General features: G+C 45.1%; 1 protein-coding gene across 1 annotated transcript in view; it reads right to left on the bottom strand.

The window, feature by feature from the left end:
* The window catches only part of raver2 (ribonucleoprotein, PTB-binding 2), a 104,679-nt gene that overhangs the window by 6,606 nt on the left and 77,594 nt on the right, over window positions 1-20,479 (bottom strand). Inside the window, exons 5-10 of the mRNA XM_055221031.1 lie at window positions 18,221-18,412; window positions 10,890-11,010; window positions 8,753-8,835; window positions 8,275-8,364; window positions 6,788-6,899; window positions 1,740-1,939 (exon numbers count right to left, since the gene is read on the bottom strand). Coding sequence (XP_055077006.1) covers window positions 1,740-1,939; window positions 6,788-6,899; window positions 8,275-8,364; window positions 8,753-8,835; window positions 10,890-11,010; window positions 18,221-18,412 — 798 coding nt within the window. The remainder of the gene's footprint in view (window positions 1-1,739; window positions 1,940-6,787; window positions 6,900-8,274; window positions 8,365-8,752; window positions 8,836-10,889; window positions 11,011-18,220; window positions 18,413-20,479) is intronic.

Below are 20,479 nucleotides of genomic sequence, written 5' to 3'. Positions count from 1 at the left end.
ATCTGGAGCAAGGCAGTTGAAGGTAACGCCCCTTCCTGCACACACCGCTGGTTTAGCAGAGAGCAGTCGGTTAGCAACGCTGTCACTCAAACCTGTTGCTAACACTAGCAGGAGCAACCTCGGGGAAAGAAGTTGCCAGATTTGTCTGTTATTAATGTTCATATCTTGATTTACAGACACAATAGTGAAATAAAAAAACAGGATCATGTAGAGCGGGTTAATACGAACATTTAAGACCAAAATGACGACTCTGACAGCAGCAGTTACAGAGAGAGGGGACACAGTTTTTACACAGAAAGTGAATTGGAGCCAGAGTCGATGCAGCCAGAAGTGCGCCCATGATCACTTCCTGTTTAGAACACAGCGGCTAACAGGTTAGCTATGTCCATTCACATAAACAGTCAGTCACATTGTCTGCAGAACAAATAACAGTGAGCCTCTTTTCACCATGGCAACATAAGGTTAGTACTGCTGTTCTAGTGAAGCCGGAGCTGAGGGACCCGGTTGCTGCCATGTGCCAACTTAATTACACCCGCCCGCTTTAAGAAGCCCTGGGACGTGAGCTCTCCCAAAAGTGTCTGGAAGTGATTATGTCTCTACACCAAGTGATTCTGATGGTGTTTGAACAGACGTGAACTGTTTAAACCTGGACCACGGAGATGAGGAGGGGGGTGGGCACACTGAACCCAGGTGGGCACACAGGTGAGAATATAAACTGCAGCAGGTGAAGAGTAAACACACAGGCAGAGAATGGCATTGTGGGTAATATGTCCAGGGGAAATAACATGGCTGTCAGTGGCACTGTAGACTTCCATCCTTCATGAGGTGTATAGGGTATTCACGAGTCTCCTGATACAGCCCCAGACTGTTCATATAAATGGACATAGCTAACCTGCTAGCCGCCGCGTTACAAACAGGAAGTGATCATGGGCGCACTTCTGGCTCCATCAACTCTGGCTCCAGTTCACTTTACATTGAAAAACTGTGTCCCCTCTCTCTGTAATTGCTACTCTCAGGCTCGTTATTGTGGTATTAAACGTTTGTATTAACCTGCTCTACATGACCCTAGGATTTTTATTTCACTATTGTGTCAGGTGCCTTCTTTCCCTGAGGTCGCTCCTGCTAGTATTAGCAACAGGTTTGATTGACAATGTTGCTAAGCGCCCGCTCCCTGCTAAACCAGCGTTGTAGGCGGGAAGAGGAGTTACCTTCATCAGCCTCACTTCTGATTGGCTCTTTGGTTGCTATGACACTCATGGTCAGAATTCCAAAAGTGGAACTCTGCTCCAAATCGTCCCCTATAACTGCTAGCCTCAGTGAGATTCATTTGGAGCTGAACGCTGTGGGTGATGTCGCACTCAGTCACTTCTTTATACAGTCTGCGATCACACTGGACATTTTGAGGACTTTTCACCATTTAAAAGATATAATGTTTAGGTTTAAATTGTCAACTACTATGGCAACAGTCCTCACTGTTTATTATTCTGAAACCCAAGGACGTAATTGTCAAAACTCAAAAGTTTGGACACACCTTCATTAAATCTCTGTACAAAACGTTTCACTGCAACATTCGAGTGCGCACTGGATAAAACTAAGATCTAATCAATAATATTGAAAATTTCCACAGTTTGATCAATGTCACATTTACTCTTAAAATATGCAAATGTTCAGCTGTGACATCACACCTCCAGGAGCCAATCACAGCCAAAGAAAAGACACGTTTGCAGCTGTGAGCTCACCATGGTCCCGGGAGGAGCCGGCTGACGCTCGCCGCAGCCCAAGGAGGAAGAGGAGGAGGTGGAGGTGGACACAGTGGAAGTGGAGGACAGGGGGAGGTGGGTGCCGTTTTGATCCCCCGCCGAGGCTCTGGTCTGAAGGTAAGGCATGACCCCCGCTGGACCGCTGTGACTGGACACTGGGACGGACTCTGGACCCAGGTCTGTGGAGGAACAGGAGGAGGAGGAGAAGGAGGAGAGAGGAAGAGGAGGAGAAGAGAAGAGGAAGAGAAGAGAGGAACAGGAGGAGGAGAGAGGAAGAGAAGGAGGTGGAGGAGGAGGAGGAGGAGGAGGAGAAGGAGGAGGAGAGAAGAGGAGGAGGGGAGAGGAGAGAGGAAGAGGACGTCAGAGCGATCACACACTCATGAGGTCAGACGGTGTTGAGGTCAGACAGTGTTGAGGTCAGTGTTGAGGTCAGTGTTGAGGTCAAATATGTTGAGGTCAGACGTGTTGAGGTCAGTGTTGAGGTCAGTGTTGAGGTCAAATATGTTGAGGTCAGACGTGTTGAGGTCAGTGTTGAGGTCAGTGTTGAGGTCAAATATGTTGAGGTCAGACGTGTTGAGGTCAGTGTTGAGGTCAGCCGGTGTTGAGGTCAGACGTGTTGAGGTCGGACAGTGTTGAGGTCAGACGGTGTTGAGGTCGGACAGTGTTGAGGTCAGACGGTGTTGAGGTCAGACAGTGGGACAGGTCATGGACTTTTACCTTTTGGGTTCATGTCAGGTGAGTTAAAGGTCCAATATGTAACTTTTCTATGAGACTTAGACAAACTTTATTGATCCATGAGGGACACATAAATGATAAACGATTCAAATCTCAAAATAATAAAAGTAAAGAAAATACTGAAGACTTGTGTCAATAAGGCTCAAATAAACAGATTTAAAAACAAAAACATGAAGACAAGCAGGAAGTGGACCATGTCCCAGACAAGTTCCACAGTAGATCTTTAATTGTTTAAAGTGTACATTCAGTCTGCAGGTTCATCTTTGGCATTGGTCCTTTTGAAAACTGTATTAACTGTGTCACTTTTGCTGCTTTTAGATACAACCTGCATTTTGAGAACTATGGGCCTAGTGCATAGACTGTTTATATAAATGGACATAGCTAACCTGGTAGCAAAGCTCCAATTCACTTTCTGTGTAAAAACTGTGTCCTCTCTCTCTGTAAATGCTGCTGTCAGACTCATCATTTTGGTCTTAAATGTTTGTATGATGATCCTGTTTTTTAAATTTCACTATTGTGTCTGTAAATCCAGAGATAAACATTAATAACAGACAAATCAGGTGCCTTCTTTCCCTGAGGTCACTCCCTGTACTGTTAGCAACAGGTTTGATTGACAGTGTTGCTAAGTGCCTTCTCCCTGTTAAATCAGCGGTGTGGGAAGGGGCGTTACCTTCAACAGTGTTCGGCTCCAGATTGTCTCTTTGGTTGCTATGATACTCCAAATTGACCCCTATAACTGCTCTAGCCTTGATGAGCTTCATTTGGAGCTGAATGCTGTGAGTGACGTCACACTCAGTCACGTCTTTATTCAGACTATCGTCTGTTGTTAAGAGAGTGAAGGGCTCATAGTGGTAGATGATGTATTTTACTGGTTTTATTGGTTTTCAGATCTAGGATGTGATGATGTCATCCTCCCAGATGAGGAACAGGAGCCAGTTTTCCGATCAATCCCACTGCAGTTGGAAATATCTGAACCATAAATGCACAAACGTTGAACCTCAACATTTAAGTGTATAAGTGACTAGACCCTAGAACGTGCCAGATTAAAACAAAAATCGGCACCTGAACAAAATTATTTCTATATTTACCTTCCCTCATCTGTATTAAATATTATAGCCCAATAGGATGATGGGATGTCATATGACGCCCAGGAGTCATTATGCTAACTGATGCTAACGGGAGGAGCAGCTGGGCTAAGCTCTGCATCATCCGTCATTATTGTGGTTATTTACCTTCTTCAGCCTCACAAATCTGACACTCAAGGCTTTAATAAACTTAAATAAACACGTTTCTGTGGACTCAGAAGTATGAAGTAGATCCAACAAGAGACAGGGAACCACAAGACACACTTTTGCAGAGAAACTGTACAGACAATAAATATTCCATGTTTCAGACTGAACGATGAGTGGATGTAGTGACAGTGACAGGCCTGACCTGAACTCTGTAGTAACCAGCTTTTTGCCACTGAACAGATCTGTTATTTTACAAACCTAAGTATAAGTTCTAAGTTTCCTTTAAAATAAAATGTGTAATAATTTTATGCCACTGTATAAAGTAAAACAAAAGGGAAAAAACCAAACCAAAAGTGAAGACGCTGCACTGACAAACAGCACTAAAGAAACACAAAACTCACAAGATAAACTTCATGACTACGGACGCCTGTGGCGCTGACGTCCGTAGTCATGAAGTCATTTGAGCGCCTGGTCCTGCACCACCTCAAGTCCTTCACCTCCCCCCTCCTGGACCCTCTGCAGTTTGCCTACAGAGCCAATCGTTCTGTAGACGACGCCATTAACCTGGCCCTTCACTTCATCCTCCAGCATCTGGACTCCCCGGGAACCTACGCCAGGATCCTGTTTGTGGACTTCAGCTCTGCATTCAACACCATCCTCCCTGCTCTGCTCCAGGACAAGCTCGCTCTGCTCAATGTGCCTGACTCCACCTGCAGGTGGATCACTGACTTCCTGACGGACAGGAGACAGCACATGCGGCTGGGGAAGAACGTCTCGGACACTCGGACTATCAGCACAGGATCTCCACAGGGCTGTGTACTTTCTCCCCTGCTCTTCTCCCTGTACACCAACTGCTGCACCTCCAGCCACGACTCCGTCAAACTGGTTAAGTTTGCGGAGGACACCACCCTCATTGGACTCATTGAGTCCATCCTCACCTCCTCCATCACTGTGTGGTTCGCTGGGGCCACTGCCAGGGACAGATAGAGACTGCAGCGCATTGTGCGCTCTGCTGAGAAGGTGATTGGCTGCAGCCTTCCACCCATACAGGATCTGTACGTCTCCAGGACTCGGGGGTATAGCAGCTGACACCTCTCACCCTGGACATGGACTATTCAAGCCACTTCCCTCTGGCAGGAGGCTACGGTCCATTGGGACCAGAACCTCTCGTCATAAGAACAGTTTCTTCCCCTCTGCTGTTTGTCTCATGAACACTTTATAATATCTGCACTAAACTGGACACTTTATAACACCGTCCACTTTAATAAGTCATGTTTGCACTGTTGTTCTGATGCTGCTGTTGTATATATTTTCTACCTTTAAGTATTTTATTTGATTTTTAAGCATATCTTTTTTAACTTCGTGCATGCCCTTATTTGTATTTGTATTTATTCAGTGTGTTTTATGTTGCACTTTATCACCAAAATAAGTTCCTAGTTTGTGAACTGTGTTCACAAACGATGGCAATAAAAGGATTCTGATTCTGAAATGACGCCAAGAAAGAAACATCAGCTGAAAAGTCTCAAGAAAAAAAACAGTGACTACACACATACACACACACACACACACACACACACAATAAACCCCAGAGTGACCAGAGGAGCAGCTCTACACACATGTACATATATATACACATAACACACTCACATACACACACATGCACATGCACACACACACACGTTTCTATTGTTTATCTCATTTCTACAATTTGCATTTTAAACAGGACTAGTGTCTGGACATTTGAATTGTAAATGTGGCGTATTCTCTTGTGTTTGTGAAGTGAAAGTGGGTGTGGCGTGTTACGCTCGAAAGGTCAACAGACACTACAAACGTTTTATCATAATGAGCACTGAGCGGAGAGTTATGTGTGCAACCTCATCGTTGTAGCGGGAATAACACACACCTATGTGGACAGGTCATTTTATCCAGTGTAAAGCACATTCTGTGGAGCTGTGAGGAGGTGAAGAAGGGAACAACAACTTGAAGAAGAGAAGTTCAGCACAAAGAGATGGAGAGCGGCCATTTTGTTTGTTATTCACGTCTGCATGAGCTTCAGAATCATAAAAAATCAGGACTGTTGCCTTTTTAAAGTGGAACTAAACACATAAACTCCACACTAAAGTCTGGAGGAGTAAAAGGGAGAGTGAGAGAGGAGGGGTTTGGAGGAGTACAGGGGAGAGTGAGGGGCGGGGTCTGCAGGACTAAAGGGGAGAGCGAGGGGGGAGAGCGAGGGGGGAGCCGCATTTTGAACGTTCACTCGTTGGTCGCTCTGTTCGTCCAAAGCGTCAGATGCCAGAGCTGAGAAACCTGAACTTGTGGCGTTTGACTTGCCATGTCAACCAATCAGAGACTCCACTCCAGTGATGTAGCGACGTCATAATCCAGGAACAGGAGAAAGACATCAGCTACAATCTAGCGACAATTTAATTATACTGGGCACACCAACTAGCATAAAGGCCAGTCGCAGACACGCCACCGCTGCCGAGCCAATCGCCTCCATTGATGAGATTTATGTAATAAATCCACTAAAGTTGCTGTCTCAGCCTGGTCTGCAGCGTTCAGAGACAGAATAAAACAACATTAATAAAAGAAACAAATCCACTGATTTCCACATTAGAAAACTGTGGTGCCCAATGGGAGCTGACTTTGCCGTAAACGTCATCACAATAAAGCTGTCAGCGCCCCCTATGGACAGCTGCACATCACCCTAGAGAGGCACATTTTTGTTTTATTTGTACCAAAATGACTACACGACGCTGCCGAATCCTACAAGTATCACTGATTAAGAAAATAAAAATGGAGAAGGAAGTGCGTACATCACAATGGGCGTGTTCATCGCAGTGGGCTCGTACCGGTGGAGGTTAAACGGGGGTAGAGCGACAAAATGGCTTCTTGAAAATAAGAACTTAAAGATTACTCAAACATGAATCACTCCAAATACAACTTCAGAGACTCAATGAGAAGAAACGACTAGAACATGTTTCTAAAAAGTCCAGTTTGCATCTTAGGTCTGATTTAAAAAACGTTCCACTGTGCTGCTTAAGTCCCCATGTGTCTCACCTGAGGGGGAGTTTCCCAGCAGCCCCTTCCCCAGAGACAGCACCCCCGGAGGCCGCAGAGAGAGAGCTTTGTGCATCAGCAGCTTGGAAGGATCCCCGAGGAGACTGGAGACCTGAGCAAAGACACAAGGAAACGGTCATGACCAGCGATAAATAATGTGAGAATAAATGTATTCAGACCAACACATTCTAATGTCCCTGTGTCCAAAGGTTTAGACACAAAGTACAGAGACATGTGTTTATCTAAAACTGTATGTGATTCCGTAGACTGTTGGACATCATCGGCGCACTTCCGGCTCCATTGACTCAGTTCACTTTCTTTGTAAAAACTGTGTCCCCTCTCTCTGTAACTGCTGCTGTCAGACTCATCACTTTGGTCTTAAATGTTCGTATTAATCCACTCTACATGATTCTGAGGTTTTTATTTCACTATTGTTTCTGTAAATCAAGATATGAATATTAATAACAGACAAATCAGGCGCTTTCTTTCCCCAAGGTCACTCCCTCTAGTGTTAGCAACAGGTTTGATTGTCAGTGTTGCTAAGCGCCTGCTCCCTGCTAAACCAGCGGTGTTGATGACGTCACACTCATGTAAATAAATGTAGTTAATCCCCAAATTCCTTCAAATAGTCTTTTTAATGTCATGGAAGCTGTTACACATTAACTTATATTTATAATCAGAACATTTAAAGGGGCACTATGTAACTTTGTAACTCATCTATGGTATTGCTTTGCCTGGAATGTTCCACAGTATAGCATTAAACACATCTGTTATCTAGGAAATAAGCAAGTGATGCCACCAGGCCAAGTTACAGGATAGATCTGTGGAGAGGTGAGCCCACACGTAGGTCAAGGTATTTATGCAGGCAGTACTCCACTTTAACACCTGTAATTGAATAATTGGAAAATAAAGAAGTTAATACCATACTGAGGAACATTCCAGGCAAAGCAAAAACATCTCCATGGAGACAGGCAGTGGGCAGAACTCAAACCTCAGGCCTCAAAGTTACATAATGATCCTTTAAACAAATGTACATATCTCTATGTTTACATAATAAACACTGTATGAGTGTTTATTTTGTAAGTTTGTTTTACTGTTATTTTTCCAGTGAATAAGTCTAATGTAACGCACAGAATACAGCGAGCTGGCATTTAAAACGACTCTGAGAAACAACACTCTAATGTGACTTTTACTTTGACATTTGTAATAAATAAATAAAAACACCAGAGACATTTAAAAACTAAATATGCAAATGAAAAAGGGGTGGAGCTCCTTGTGCTCAGAGCCAGAGTCCTGGATGTTCTTTATTAGGTTTGAAGGCAGGAGATGTGACTCTGGAGACACTACAGCTATATATGTACACCCCCCCCCCCCCCCCCCCCCCACACACACACACACACACACCCACACACACATACATATATGTAGACAGTGTCTGTGTAATCCCTCAGTCGTCCAGGAGGTTGGTGTACAGGTGCAGAGCTCACCTGTTTGTCTTTGATGTGGAGCAGCTGTTGTTGAGCGAGTTGCATGTGTAACAGGTTCTGCAAAACCAGGCCGTTCCCGATCATGGCGTTCTGAGAGAAACAGAGGAACCTTTACTCATGTGGCACATTTTGATGCTACAATAACTGAATATCTGCAGGACCTTAATGACTTCTGTTTCGTTAACAGCTGTGAATAGATCTGAGGTGGATCAACTGGATCAATGTGGTGCAAACAAACTGAGTGAGTAACTCAGACCAGAGCAGAGTTTTGCTCTGATGCTAAAGTTAACAGCCTCGATCCAAAAATACAATAAAACACTTCATAATTAGATGCAGACAGCACACTGTGAACTTATTTTGACCTCAGCTGCGAAAAATCAGGTACAGAGCCATTAAATATAAATGAAACATTTCACCATTTTACCTGCAGCACCTCCCCTTTAACAGAGCCCCAACATAAGCCTGCAGAGGGTCTGACCTGGTGGGCTTTTCCTAGTGTGAGCAGAGCAGACGTCAGTGGGGGTCGGAGGAATGGCACGTTGCCGTGGAGACCAAACTTTCCTGCAAAACAGTCACATGACACAAACCATTTATCAAGAAGAAGAAGAAGCAGAGATGTTTTAGAGCAAAATGATAAGAGTTAATTTACACAGGCAAATCTATGATCACTTAAAGCTGCTATTTCTGATCAGACAAGCCGCCTGATGTATTCTCATGTGTCACCACTAGAGGCTATCTATGTTACTGTCTCATAGTGTGTCAGCTTTGGCCTGACAGAAGAAGACAAAAGAGCTTTAATATTAAGATTACCCTGAACAGAGCCCAGGTGAGGGGTCTTTCCAGATTAATATTCTGAATTAATGGACCATGTGACACAGACAAATGTTTTATTGGCTGTTTCTTAGTATAAATATGATTAAATCTTTGTGTAAATTAAAAATACTGTCTCACACATCTCCAAAGGTTTGGTAAAAAGAGCTTGGAGCTCTTTCTGTTGCTCTTTTTGGGTGTCTTTTAGGAGTTGTTTTTGGGACCTCTTTTTGGGACCTCTTTTTGGGGCTCTTTTTGGGACTTCTTTTTGGGACCTCTTTTTGGGGCTCTTTTTGGGACTTCTTTTTGGGACCTCTTTTTGGGGCTCTTTTTGGGGCTCTTTTTGGGACTTCTTTTTGGGGCTCTTTATGGGGCTCTTTTTGGGGCTCTTATTGGGAGTTCTTTTTAGGAGCTCTTTCTGGTGAACTCTTTTTGAGAGCTCTCTGTGGCTCTGGGAAACACAGGTGACCTGGACACGAGACAGATTTGAGGTCAGGAGAAAAATCCATATCCCACAATTCCCAACATTTTTCCAAACAAATCGTTCATCAAATTTTGGGCCTGAGGAGGAGCCATCTGAGAATCAAATGTCAGATGTATCTGTCATTCTGAGCCAGGACACAACTCCCACCAAACAAGAACGATCAATACAATGATCAATACAATGATCAATACAACGATCGATACAACGGTCGATACAACGATCAATACAACGATCGATACAACGCCCAGAAATGTGATTTTAAAAAAGAAATATCCAGCAGCAGAAAAATACACCTGATGTGTTATATATGATGTGGAGGAGCAGAGGAGCAGAAGAGCGGAGCAGAGGAGAAAAGAGCAAAGGAGGAGAGGAGCAGAAGAGAGAGGAGCAGAGGAGCAGAGAAGCACTAATAACCATAGCTAGTGTGGCTAATAAAAGCTTCCAGAATAGGTAAAGAGAAAGTTTAACATTTAATTAAGCTTCTAATTTTAGCCTTTAATTGCGGTGCCTCTTTAAGAGCGCCCCCTCCCTTTAAGAGTGCCTCCTCCCTGCCCTCCGCCACCGCTGCTGCTTCCTCTTCTCATTTGTTCTGCTCGTGTCACTAGCTTCATTTTAAAACCTGATTAGCCATTCATCAAATAATGAGCTGATTGTACCAACGACCGAATCAGTGAGGAAAACCTGAGGTGGACTTCACAGAAGAGAGGAGGAAGAGAGGAGGAGGAGAGGGGAAGGAGAGGAGGAGGAGAGGAGGAGAAGAGGAGCAGAGGAGAGAGGAATAGAGGAGGACAGGAGGAAAGAGGAGAGCAGAGGAGGTCAGGAGAGACTGTACCAAAGACAGGATCAGTGAAGAGAACCTGAGGTGGACCTGACAGAAGAGAGGAGGAGGACAGGAGGGGAGACGAGGAGCAGAGGAGAAGAGAAGCAGAGGAGAGAGGAGCAGAGGAGGAGAGGATGCAGATGAGCTTAGGGTACATTAAAGATCCCATATTTCTCTATTTTCTGAGCTCTGTTCTAATGTTCTACTTTCTACAAATTCTTCAGTTTCATCATATTTCACTGTTTTTCTCTGTGGTTCAGAGGTTTGTGCGAGCACTTCCTGTTCTGACGGTCCATACTTCAGTGTGATTGGTTAAATCCACCTGTTGCTCATTATAGCACACACTGGCAGTGAAGATGGTGTCAGGTTCAGGTAAAGACTCGTCGTTCTTAGTCAATCTCTTTAAATGAGTGGGCTTCACCTCCTCTTTGTCAATCTCTCTTTAAATGAGTGGGCTTCACCTCCTCTTTGTCAATCTCTCTTTAAATGAGTGGGCTTCACCTCCTCTCTTGCTGGTGGTGTAGGGCCTCATGAGGAGGTGGAGGGCGGAGGGGTTGGTCATGCTGCTCCAGAGCTGTGCCATGTTGGGCTCTGGGAGGAGGCCTTTTCTGTTGCTTAGAATCTGCAAGAAAATCACAAAAAACACAAGATTCACACATTATGTCTGAAATGTTAAATTTAAATCAAAGTTTACATGGACACAGCAAATCATAAAGACTGAAGACATCATCCCCACAAACAAGAAAATACCCCTATTCTGTACAAACATGTTCTGAAATGTCCCTGTGTGTCAGATTCCTTCCCTTTGTCTCCATGGGGTCAAACATGTTCTGAATGTGGACTTTGAACAGAATTCTGAATGTGGACTTTAAACCAAATTCTTTGATTAAAACACAAATCAAATCTGAACACAAAACCATCCATCCATGTTTTTCCACTTATCCGGGGCCAAGTCGCAGGGGGGAGCAGTCTAAGCAGGGTCTGTTGCAGAGACATGTCAGCCAAGACAGGCTCACAACATCCAGTGATACTCGGGACGGATCTCATCCACCCCTGAGCCACCGAGAAGCTTTAACCACCTCAGCCAGGATGATGGATGAGTCCGCCTCCGAGTCCCCAGTCTCTACTTCCTCCTCGGAAGATGTGACAGTGGGATTGAAAAGATCCTCAAAGTATTCCTTCCACCGTCCGACACCAGCAGCTCTCTGCCCGCACTGTAAACAGTGTTCGTGAAGCATTGCTTCCCCCTCCTGAGGGGACGGTTTGCCAGAATCTCTTTGAAGCCATCCAATAGTCCTCCTCCATGGCCTCCTCGAACTCCTCCCAATCCTGAGTTTTTGCCTCTGCGACCACAGTAGCCACCGCACGCTTGGCCCACCGGTACTCATCAGCAGCCTCAGGAGTCTCACAAGACTTGATAGGACTCATTCTTCAGCCTGACAGCATCCCGTACTTCCAGTGTCTACCATCATGTTCAGGGATTGCAATCGTGACAAGCACTGCAGACCTTATGACCACAGCTACGAGCGGCTGCATTGGCAATAGAGGCAGAGAACATGGTCCACTCGGAATCCATGTCTCCAACCTGCCCTGGGATCTGGGAGAAGCTCTCTCTCGGGTGTCCTGGTGCCACGTGCACTGATGGACCTTGTGTTCGAACATGGCGTTCGTTATGGACAAACTGTGACTAGCACAGAAGTCCAATAACAGTACACCACTGGGGTTCAGATCAGGGAGGCTGTTTTGCCCAATCACGCCTCTCCAGGTGTCACTGTCGTTGCCCACGTGGGGCAACGACAGTGACACCCCCAGAAGAATAACGGAGAACAACTGTCGGTGCACTGTCTTGCACCCCAGAAGGCTGGGTACTCCGTACTGCTGTTCAGCCCGTAGACCGACAAAACAGTGAGAGACCTATCCCCGACCCGAAGACGCAGGGACGGGACCCTCTCATTCACTGAGGTGAATTCCAACATGTTGAGCTGAGCAGTGGGGCAATCAGCCCACACCAGCTCGCCGCCTCTCCCCGTGGGCGACGCCAGAGAAATGGCAATGCCAATTCAGGTGACAAAGCTGGCCTCTCTGTTCTACTCATCATGAACGACTTCTGGCCCACTCTTAGTCTGACCCATCCCCCGGACTTGTTTGCCCAGGATCATTCAGGTGCTCCCAGGATCATTCAGGTGCTCAAACCCCTCCCTCAAGTTAAGGTGGCGGTTCAAGAAATAAACACCTCACCCCTCCATCACAGTTCACTCTGGCCTCACTTGTGGCCAGTCCTGCCACCCCCAGATAGAAAAATCATCAAGTACATATTTTTCCAAACCATTGGTCCCCATCAGTACAACACACTGAACACGAACACAACACCATCACACAGGCTTTTTCTCCTGTAGTTTCCATTACACCAGTTTACATCATGAACACATCTACAACATCAGGAGAGAGGAAGAGGAGGAGGAGAGAGCGGAGAGGAAGAGGAGGAGGAGGCGAGAGCGGAGAGGACACAGCCACAGGCCAAACAAACAGAGCAGACAGGAAAACGAATGCACAAAGGAAGAGTGAAATGAGACTGAATAAATGATGTGAACGCAGCTCGATAAAAGAGCGAGGAGAGAAGGAAAGAGGGAACAAGAGAGGGAATGAGAGAGAGAGAGAAAGAGAGAGGGAACGAGAGAGAGAACGAGAGAGCAACGAGAGAGCAACAAGAGAGCAACGAGAGAGCAAACAAGAGAGGGAAAGAGAGAGGGAAGGAGAGAGGGAAGGAGAGAGGGAAAGAGAGAGGGAATGAGAGAGGGAATGAGAGAGGGAATGAGAGAGGAAACAAGAGAGGGAAAGAGAAAGGGAACAAATGAGAGGGAATGAATGAGAGGAAGAAACAAATGAGAGGAAGGAAGGAATAAGAGAGGAAAGTACAGTAACAAATGAGAACTAACTTGAGTAACAAAGGTTCAGACAGACCAGTGCCTCAAGTTAGCGTCACACCCCCAGAGAATGTGGATGACATTAGCTGCATAAATGTAGGCAAAGATGTAACAGTGATAAAAGTGTGAGCGAGTGAATATTTTAGCTGCTCTGATGATTGGAGGTTTTCAGACTCTAGAATGTTGTTGTTTTGCTGCAGGAGGGACTGGTGCACGTCGCAAAATAGAGGGCATCAAGAGGGAAGAACATTCTGTGGAAATACTGAAGCAACAACTCAAGACATCAGCCAGGAAGTTAAAGCTTGGGCACAAATGGGTCTTCAAATGGACAATGACCCGAAGCATACTGACAAACTGGTGACAAAGTGGCTTAAGGATAACAAAGCCATTGTTTTGGAGTATCCATCACAAAGCCCTGATCTAAATCCTATTGAAAATGTATGTTTAGTATGAGTGTTTAGTGTAAAAAAAAGTGTATATGTGGTTTTGTATAGTGAATGTAAACCTCTGGCTTTAACTGTATTTTCTCCAGTGTCAGATGTAAACATGAACGTGAATGTCAGTGGGCCATGGCTCATTTGGTAGTGCAGGTGTGAGTGTGGGCCACAGGACTCTACACAGTCGTACTTGTGTGCAGCTCGGCTCCTGTGTGAGTGTCTCCTATAAAACTACCTGAGGAAATGCATTCACACATGCCAGTCCTGAAATAATGTGCAGTATTGTGCGACTCACTGCTGGACTTGTCGCTCCCCATAAGCATAGCTCTCTGACGGGGACAGAGTGAGTGTGACGGTCCCTGACAGCCCGAGTCTGCGGTACAATCACACACTGCATATGTGTCTCCTCCCCTTGAGTCCCCGGGCCCAGTGTTGAACAAGAAGAGACAGAGCTGACAGCGAAGAGGAGAAGGAGGAGAGGAAGAAATCTATCGCTCCGGAAATGTCAGCGTGCATCACTCTGCTCGGCCACGGGCGCCAAATGTAAGGTACACGTCCACACACACTCACACACAGGAACGCACACACACGGACATGCATACAGTAACATGTGCACACACACAGGAACGCACACACACCAACACACATACCGTAACACATGCACACACACAGAAACGCACACACACAGTAACACACACATGCCAGGGAGGTAAGCTGTGAAAGAGGGAAGGCGCAAAGTATGGGCAGAGAGAGGGAGGATGGAGAGAGGAGGATGGAGAGAGAGGAGCCATCTGGGCCTGAGTGTTCACGCTTTACATGAAAAGTGTAAAATGTAGAAAGTGCAGTGAGAGGTGCAGGGCAGATGGAGCAGCTCCTGATGTGGCTTAAAATTTGACAACTGCACACAGACTGTATATATAAATGGACACAGCTAACCTGCGAGCATCGACTGTTTATATAGATGGACATAGCTAACCTGCTAGCCGCTGCGTGCCAAACAGGGAGTGATCATGGGTGAGATTCCGGCTCCAACAACTTATTATTGAAGTGAAATGTTTAATTTTGATTCTGCCTTGATCCAAAGGGTAAACTGTCTCTCAGTTTAAACACGTCTGAACCTCATCATGTCGTTATTAGTTTGCAGATTAAATGAGTTTTCACATTGGCTTCTGTCATATACATAAAAAGTAAAAGAGGCAGTCTTTTGAACGGCTCTTTGAAGTGAACAGATCCAAAACATTAAATCCCTAAAGAGTCGAAAGTCCCATCACTGTTTGTCATGGACTGTTAAAATATCTGCATTTTGTCATATAGGAAAAAAAATGAAATCAAGATATGATTTTTTATATATAAATCCCCACTACACGACAAAGCTGCCCTCCACTGTCTGTGAGGCCACGTGTCCTGCACTGTGAGAGCTCTGACTCCTCCTCTTCAGAACACACCTCCACCTGTTCAGCTCATCTCTGAATATCTTGTGAACATGGGAAGTGTCTGGTCACTTTTTTTCCTCTGGCTCTTTCTTCAGTGGTTCCGTTCTGCAGCCTCTGTGCTCATGCAGACACCAGGCTGTTCAGGCTGTTCAGGATTTGAAATTAGCGAGCAAAGAATACAAATGAACTTTTATAACTGAACTCAAAGCTCTTCCTTAGGCTCTGTCTGTTCTGGGTCACAGCTACAGTTTTCAAACCAGTGAAGTAATCTTCACACTGAGACAAACAAAAGTGTCTGTACATCTGCTCTGGACCATAATCTGTGTAAAGATGTGGACCGAGTGAGTGTGACATCGCCCACAGCGTTCAGCTCCAAATGAAGCTCAGTTATAGGCTAGCAGTTATAGCGGCTAATCTGGAGCAGAGTTCCATATTTGGAATTCTCACTGCGAGTATCATAGCAACCAAAGAACCAATCAGGAACTACTGGTTTGTCAGGGAGCGGGCAGTTAGCAACGCTGTCAATCAAACCTGTTGCTAATGCTAGAAGGAGCGACTTCAGGGAAAGAAGGCGCCTGATTTGTCTGTTATTAATGTTCATATCTTGATTTACAGACACAATAGTGAAGTAAAAACCCCAGGATCATGTAGAGCGGGTTAATACGAACATTTAAGACCAAAATAATGAGTCTGACAGCAGCAGTTACAGAGAGAGGGGATACAGTTTTTTACACAGAAAGTGAATTAGAGCCAGAGTTGATGAAGCCAGAAGTGCGCCCATGATCACTTCCTGTTTGGAGGCTAGCAGGTTAGCTATGTCCATTTATACATAGAGTCTATGCTCTGGAGGTGAAACATCTAGATCTGATCTTCTCTCGACAGATGTTTGTTCCTGTTGAATAGTTTGTGAAATGAATAAATACAAAATACTAGTGTGATGCTTTTGATTCTTTACTTAAAGGTGTATTATGTTACTTCAGACACCTGCTTGTCTCCATGGAGATGTTATTGCTTAAGTTAAGTATCAAAAATCAGATACCGATTGATACTAAAACTAGTATCAAAACTAGATCCTCATTTTTCTCAAGTATCGATATTAAAAAAGTCCCATTGACAGAAATGAACCTTTCCTGAATCTGTTTATAATGATTCTGAATCTGAACAAATATAAGACACACACACACCCCCACACACACACCCACACACACACACACACCACTGTGAACCTACTGGACACTGAGGCATTACACAGGTATAAGACACATGGGAATAAAACACAAAGTACAACATTTAAAATGGAGCATCACAGTGTCTAAAGAAAGAGGGTTTTTATCATCGTGGTATCGGGATCAGTATTGAGTCTATTCCTTTGGCATTTTAGTATCAGACTCATATGTTCCATCTCTGTGTAAATCTGTGTGTGTGCATTGTGGTTTATTCTGGGCAGAGGGCGACAGCGAGCACAATCTGCCCGTAACACTGTAATTATCCTGTCAGAGCTTCAGCTCCACATGAGCGAGTGGGAGGAGCACACACACGTGTGTGTACAAGCTCTACACGTATGTGCGCTGTGTGGAGGAGCAGACACATGTGTGTACAAGCTCAACATGCTTGTATGCTGTGTGAAGGAGCCATAGGAGCCAGAACAGAGAGAAAAGGAGCCAGAACAGAGAGTGGAGGAGCCAGAACAGGGAATAGAGGAGCCAGAACCGAGAGCGGAGGAGTCATAGGAGCCAGAATAGAGAGCAGAGGAGCCAGAACATAGAGCGGAGGAGTCACAGGAGCCAGAATAGAGAGCTGAGGAGCCAGAGGAGCCAGTGCCATTGTGCCTGGGGCAGGGTCTGATGAGGTGTCACAGGGACGCTGCTGTGGTCAGAGTCGTGTGTGTTCTGACCTGGAGATACCGTTGTGTTGTAAATAATACATAACACACAGAGTGTGAGACGATGTAAAACTCCTGCCTCCTCATGGAACAAAACTGTCACTGTTTCATCTGTGGAAACGTGTTCATATAGAGCTTTACATCAAGGAACCACTTGAACAGCTGTTTCATTTTGACCCTAACAGTTTATTTCACAGTATCTGTACTACACAGGGCTAAACAGTACTTATACTTATAGTAAAAGTATAAATATACTTATATTTACTTATACAGAATGGTGTAGAGCCGCTTTAAGTGCAGAGTCACATTAAAAATAAAACAGCTGAGTGCAGGGTTAGTCTTTATGAGCCCTGTTGTCCACGTATATTATTGTCAGCACAAACCTCCTGCTCCAGACAAATCAAACACAAGGACAAACTGACAGGTGCCAGAGGTGCTCTCTGCTCCTGTCAATATAGTGACAGGTGCCAGGGGTGTTCTCTGCTCCTGTCATTATAATGACCCTGTCACAGCTGTGCAGACGTGTGAAAACTCGTGAGCTGATTTTGATCCTTTAAAGAGGATCATGTTTGTTTTACCGTGATACAAAACTCTGAGTCTCTGAACGCTGTGAAAAGCTCTTATAAAGTCATCATGGTGAATAATCTCACACTAGGAATGAGTCTGGAAAAGTTTGGAACAGTTTGGATCAGTTTGGAACAGTTTGGATGCACTGGGGACAGGCTGAGGCTGACACATGGACTCACAGGGAACAGAACATGTTTTATAAGTTTCACTTTTGTTTTTGGCACTCTGAGTCAAAAGCCCCGCCCCCTTCACAGCGCTATCACATCACAATCAGTGTTAATGAAACTACTGCACATCACACCAGGTTTGTGAAGCTGTAGTGTATTGTTTTGTATATTTATGAAGAATTATCGTGAAGGAGCATGAGTGATGTGGGCTTGTGGGCTCTGCTACAGCTAACTGTAAGGAGGGTTTGCATAGGGGAGAGATCACTAGATTGCTCAAACATGCATGGATGAGACCTAAATTCTTCAGGCCTGTTTATGATGAGTTCTAACATGAGAGAAAGGTACAAAAAGTCAGTTTGACATAACACAGGTGGAATTATCCCTCATTAACATCTGCAGATATAAGACCAGTTTGTACTCACCATTCCCTGTGCAGCGATGAGGGCAGCCAGCGTGCTCCTGCCGGACGTCCCGGGGGAGCAGAGGGACAGCCGCACTACCTGCCCCATGACCACAGTCCTGTCCATCTCTGAGAGCACTGCCTCCGCCTGCTCCGCACTGCTGTACTCCACCACGCCAAAGCCTCGGACCGCACTGCCCTCGTCCTGAGCCAACTGTGACACACACACACAAGAGCATTAGGACGGGACAGGCCCAAGAGGATCTGCAGTGACGCCACGTGTTCTGCATGTATGTCTATGGTGGAATGTTCAGCGGTTACCATGGTGACACAAAGCACACATTAGCAAACACTGATAAGAAATAAAAAAAAATCTTAAAACTCAACACATGTTCAGGAGCCTGTGATCAGTCTGAGCGTTCATGGTCCTGATTAGGAGTTAGATTTTAAACAGTCACAGCATGGAACCAGTCACACATTCACCCACACATTCATACACCACTGTACACAGACACTGGGGATGAAGGGGGTTAAGTGTCTTGCCCAAGGACACAATGACAGCATTCATCTGTGGGAGCTGAAATCGCACCGTCAACCTGTGGGTCAGTGTATGTGACCATCATTAAGAGCGGTATTCATAGCATCAACCTTCGGATCAGTGGACAAACACTCTCCCATCTGAGCTACTGTCGTCCCCCACACACATATATATGCCCCAATGAGGCCTCAATGCACTTTACCTAAAACCACTCACCCATTCACACATTCATTAAGTGTCTTGCCCAAGGACACAATAACAGTAGTCACCTCTGGGAGCGGGATTCGAACCTCCAACTTTTCAAATTAGTGGACAAGTGGCATTGAAGAAAACCAAAACAACAAAAACCTGTGTATCTCTAAAGGTGCATTATGTAACTTTTGTGGTCACCTGTTTCACCCATCTATCTCCGTGGAAACAAGCAGGTGGTGCGACTAGGTGAGGTTACAGGTCAGGTCTGTGGAACACAGGCTGTGCTTTTCTTTAGCAAAAATAACATCTATAAATGAAAAGAAGTTTAAATAATATCAGTTTAATGTCATTCCAGGCAAACTTCATAGCGACAAGCACAAGAAAAGTTCCATAGTGCAGCTTTAAGTAATTTTTCTGATTGGGAGCAGCGTTTCTTTAAAGTAGATGGACTTTTTGCTCGGAGCCTCAGTCATCTCCGGAGCACAACAGGCCGCTAAATAATGCAGCGAGGCTAAAAGCTCAGCGCTAATGGAAGTTAGTGGATAATGACAACATCTGAAGCTAATGGCTAGCGGCTAATGCTAGCGACTGACTCAAAGTACAGCAAATAATGATCTATGGGCACTTCCTGTAGCCTCCATCAGCGTTCAGAGCTTCAGTCAGAACTTAAAGTGATCAGAGCAAATACAGATTATACGGCAAATGAAATATACTTTAAAAACAACAACAAACAAAGGCTTTCAAACAAAGGTCAGGGGTCAGGGCCAGCGAGAGCTCTGCAGGTTCAGAGTTTTTATGTAAATAAAATCGATCAGATTGGCTCTTATTAAGTGTCTGCATTTACACCATGAGTTTTAAAAATCTGTGGAGACCAAACTCAGACTGTGGAGGTTCCATGTGAAAACACAAAGGAAAGTACAACCTATTCTTCAGAAACATGTATGCAAATGTGAGTCTGCGTCTGCAAATGTGAGTCTGCATCTGCAAATGTGAGTCTGCGTCTGCAAATGTGAGTCTGCGTCTGCAAATGTGGGTCTGCGTCTGCAAATGTGAGTCTGCGTCTGCAAATGTGAGTCTGCGTCTGCAAACGTGAGTCTGCATATGCTAATGTGAGTCTGCGTATGCTAATGTTAGTCTGCGTATGCTAATGTTAGTCTGCTAATGTTAGCCTGCATATGCTAATGTGAGTCTGAGTACACTAAAGTGAGTCTGCGTATGCTAATGTGAGTCTGCGTATGCTCATATGAGTCTGCGTAAGCTAATGTAAGTCCGCATATGCTAATGTGAGCCTTTCATGGAGCTAATAAGACACTCGCGGCCCACTGTAACAGAACCATTTACCAATAATTGGGTCTTCAGCTCCTGGGCCAGTTCAAGCAGCAAGGAATTCTTCAGGAGGAAAATCAGTCTGCTGGGAATGTCGGGAAGAGAGAGGAGGGAGGGAGGAGGGAAAGAGAGAGGAAAGAGGGAGGGAAAGAGAGAGGAGGGGGGAGGGAGGAGAGAGGGAAAGAGAGAGGAAAGAGGGAGGAAAAGAGAGAGGATGGAGGGAGG

The sequence above is a fragment of the Periophthalmus magnuspinnatus genome, chromosome 4 (assembly GCF_009829125.3).
Source record: "Periophthalmus magnuspinnatus isolate fPerMag1 chromosome 4, fPerMag1.2.pri, whole genome shotgun sequence".
NCBI lineage: Eukaryota > Metazoa > Chordata > Actinopteri > Gobiiformes > Gobiidae > Periophthalmus > Periophthalmus magnuspinnatus.
Note: the sequence above shows the minus strand (reverse complement) of the source record. Positions and strands in the feature narration are given on the sequence as shown.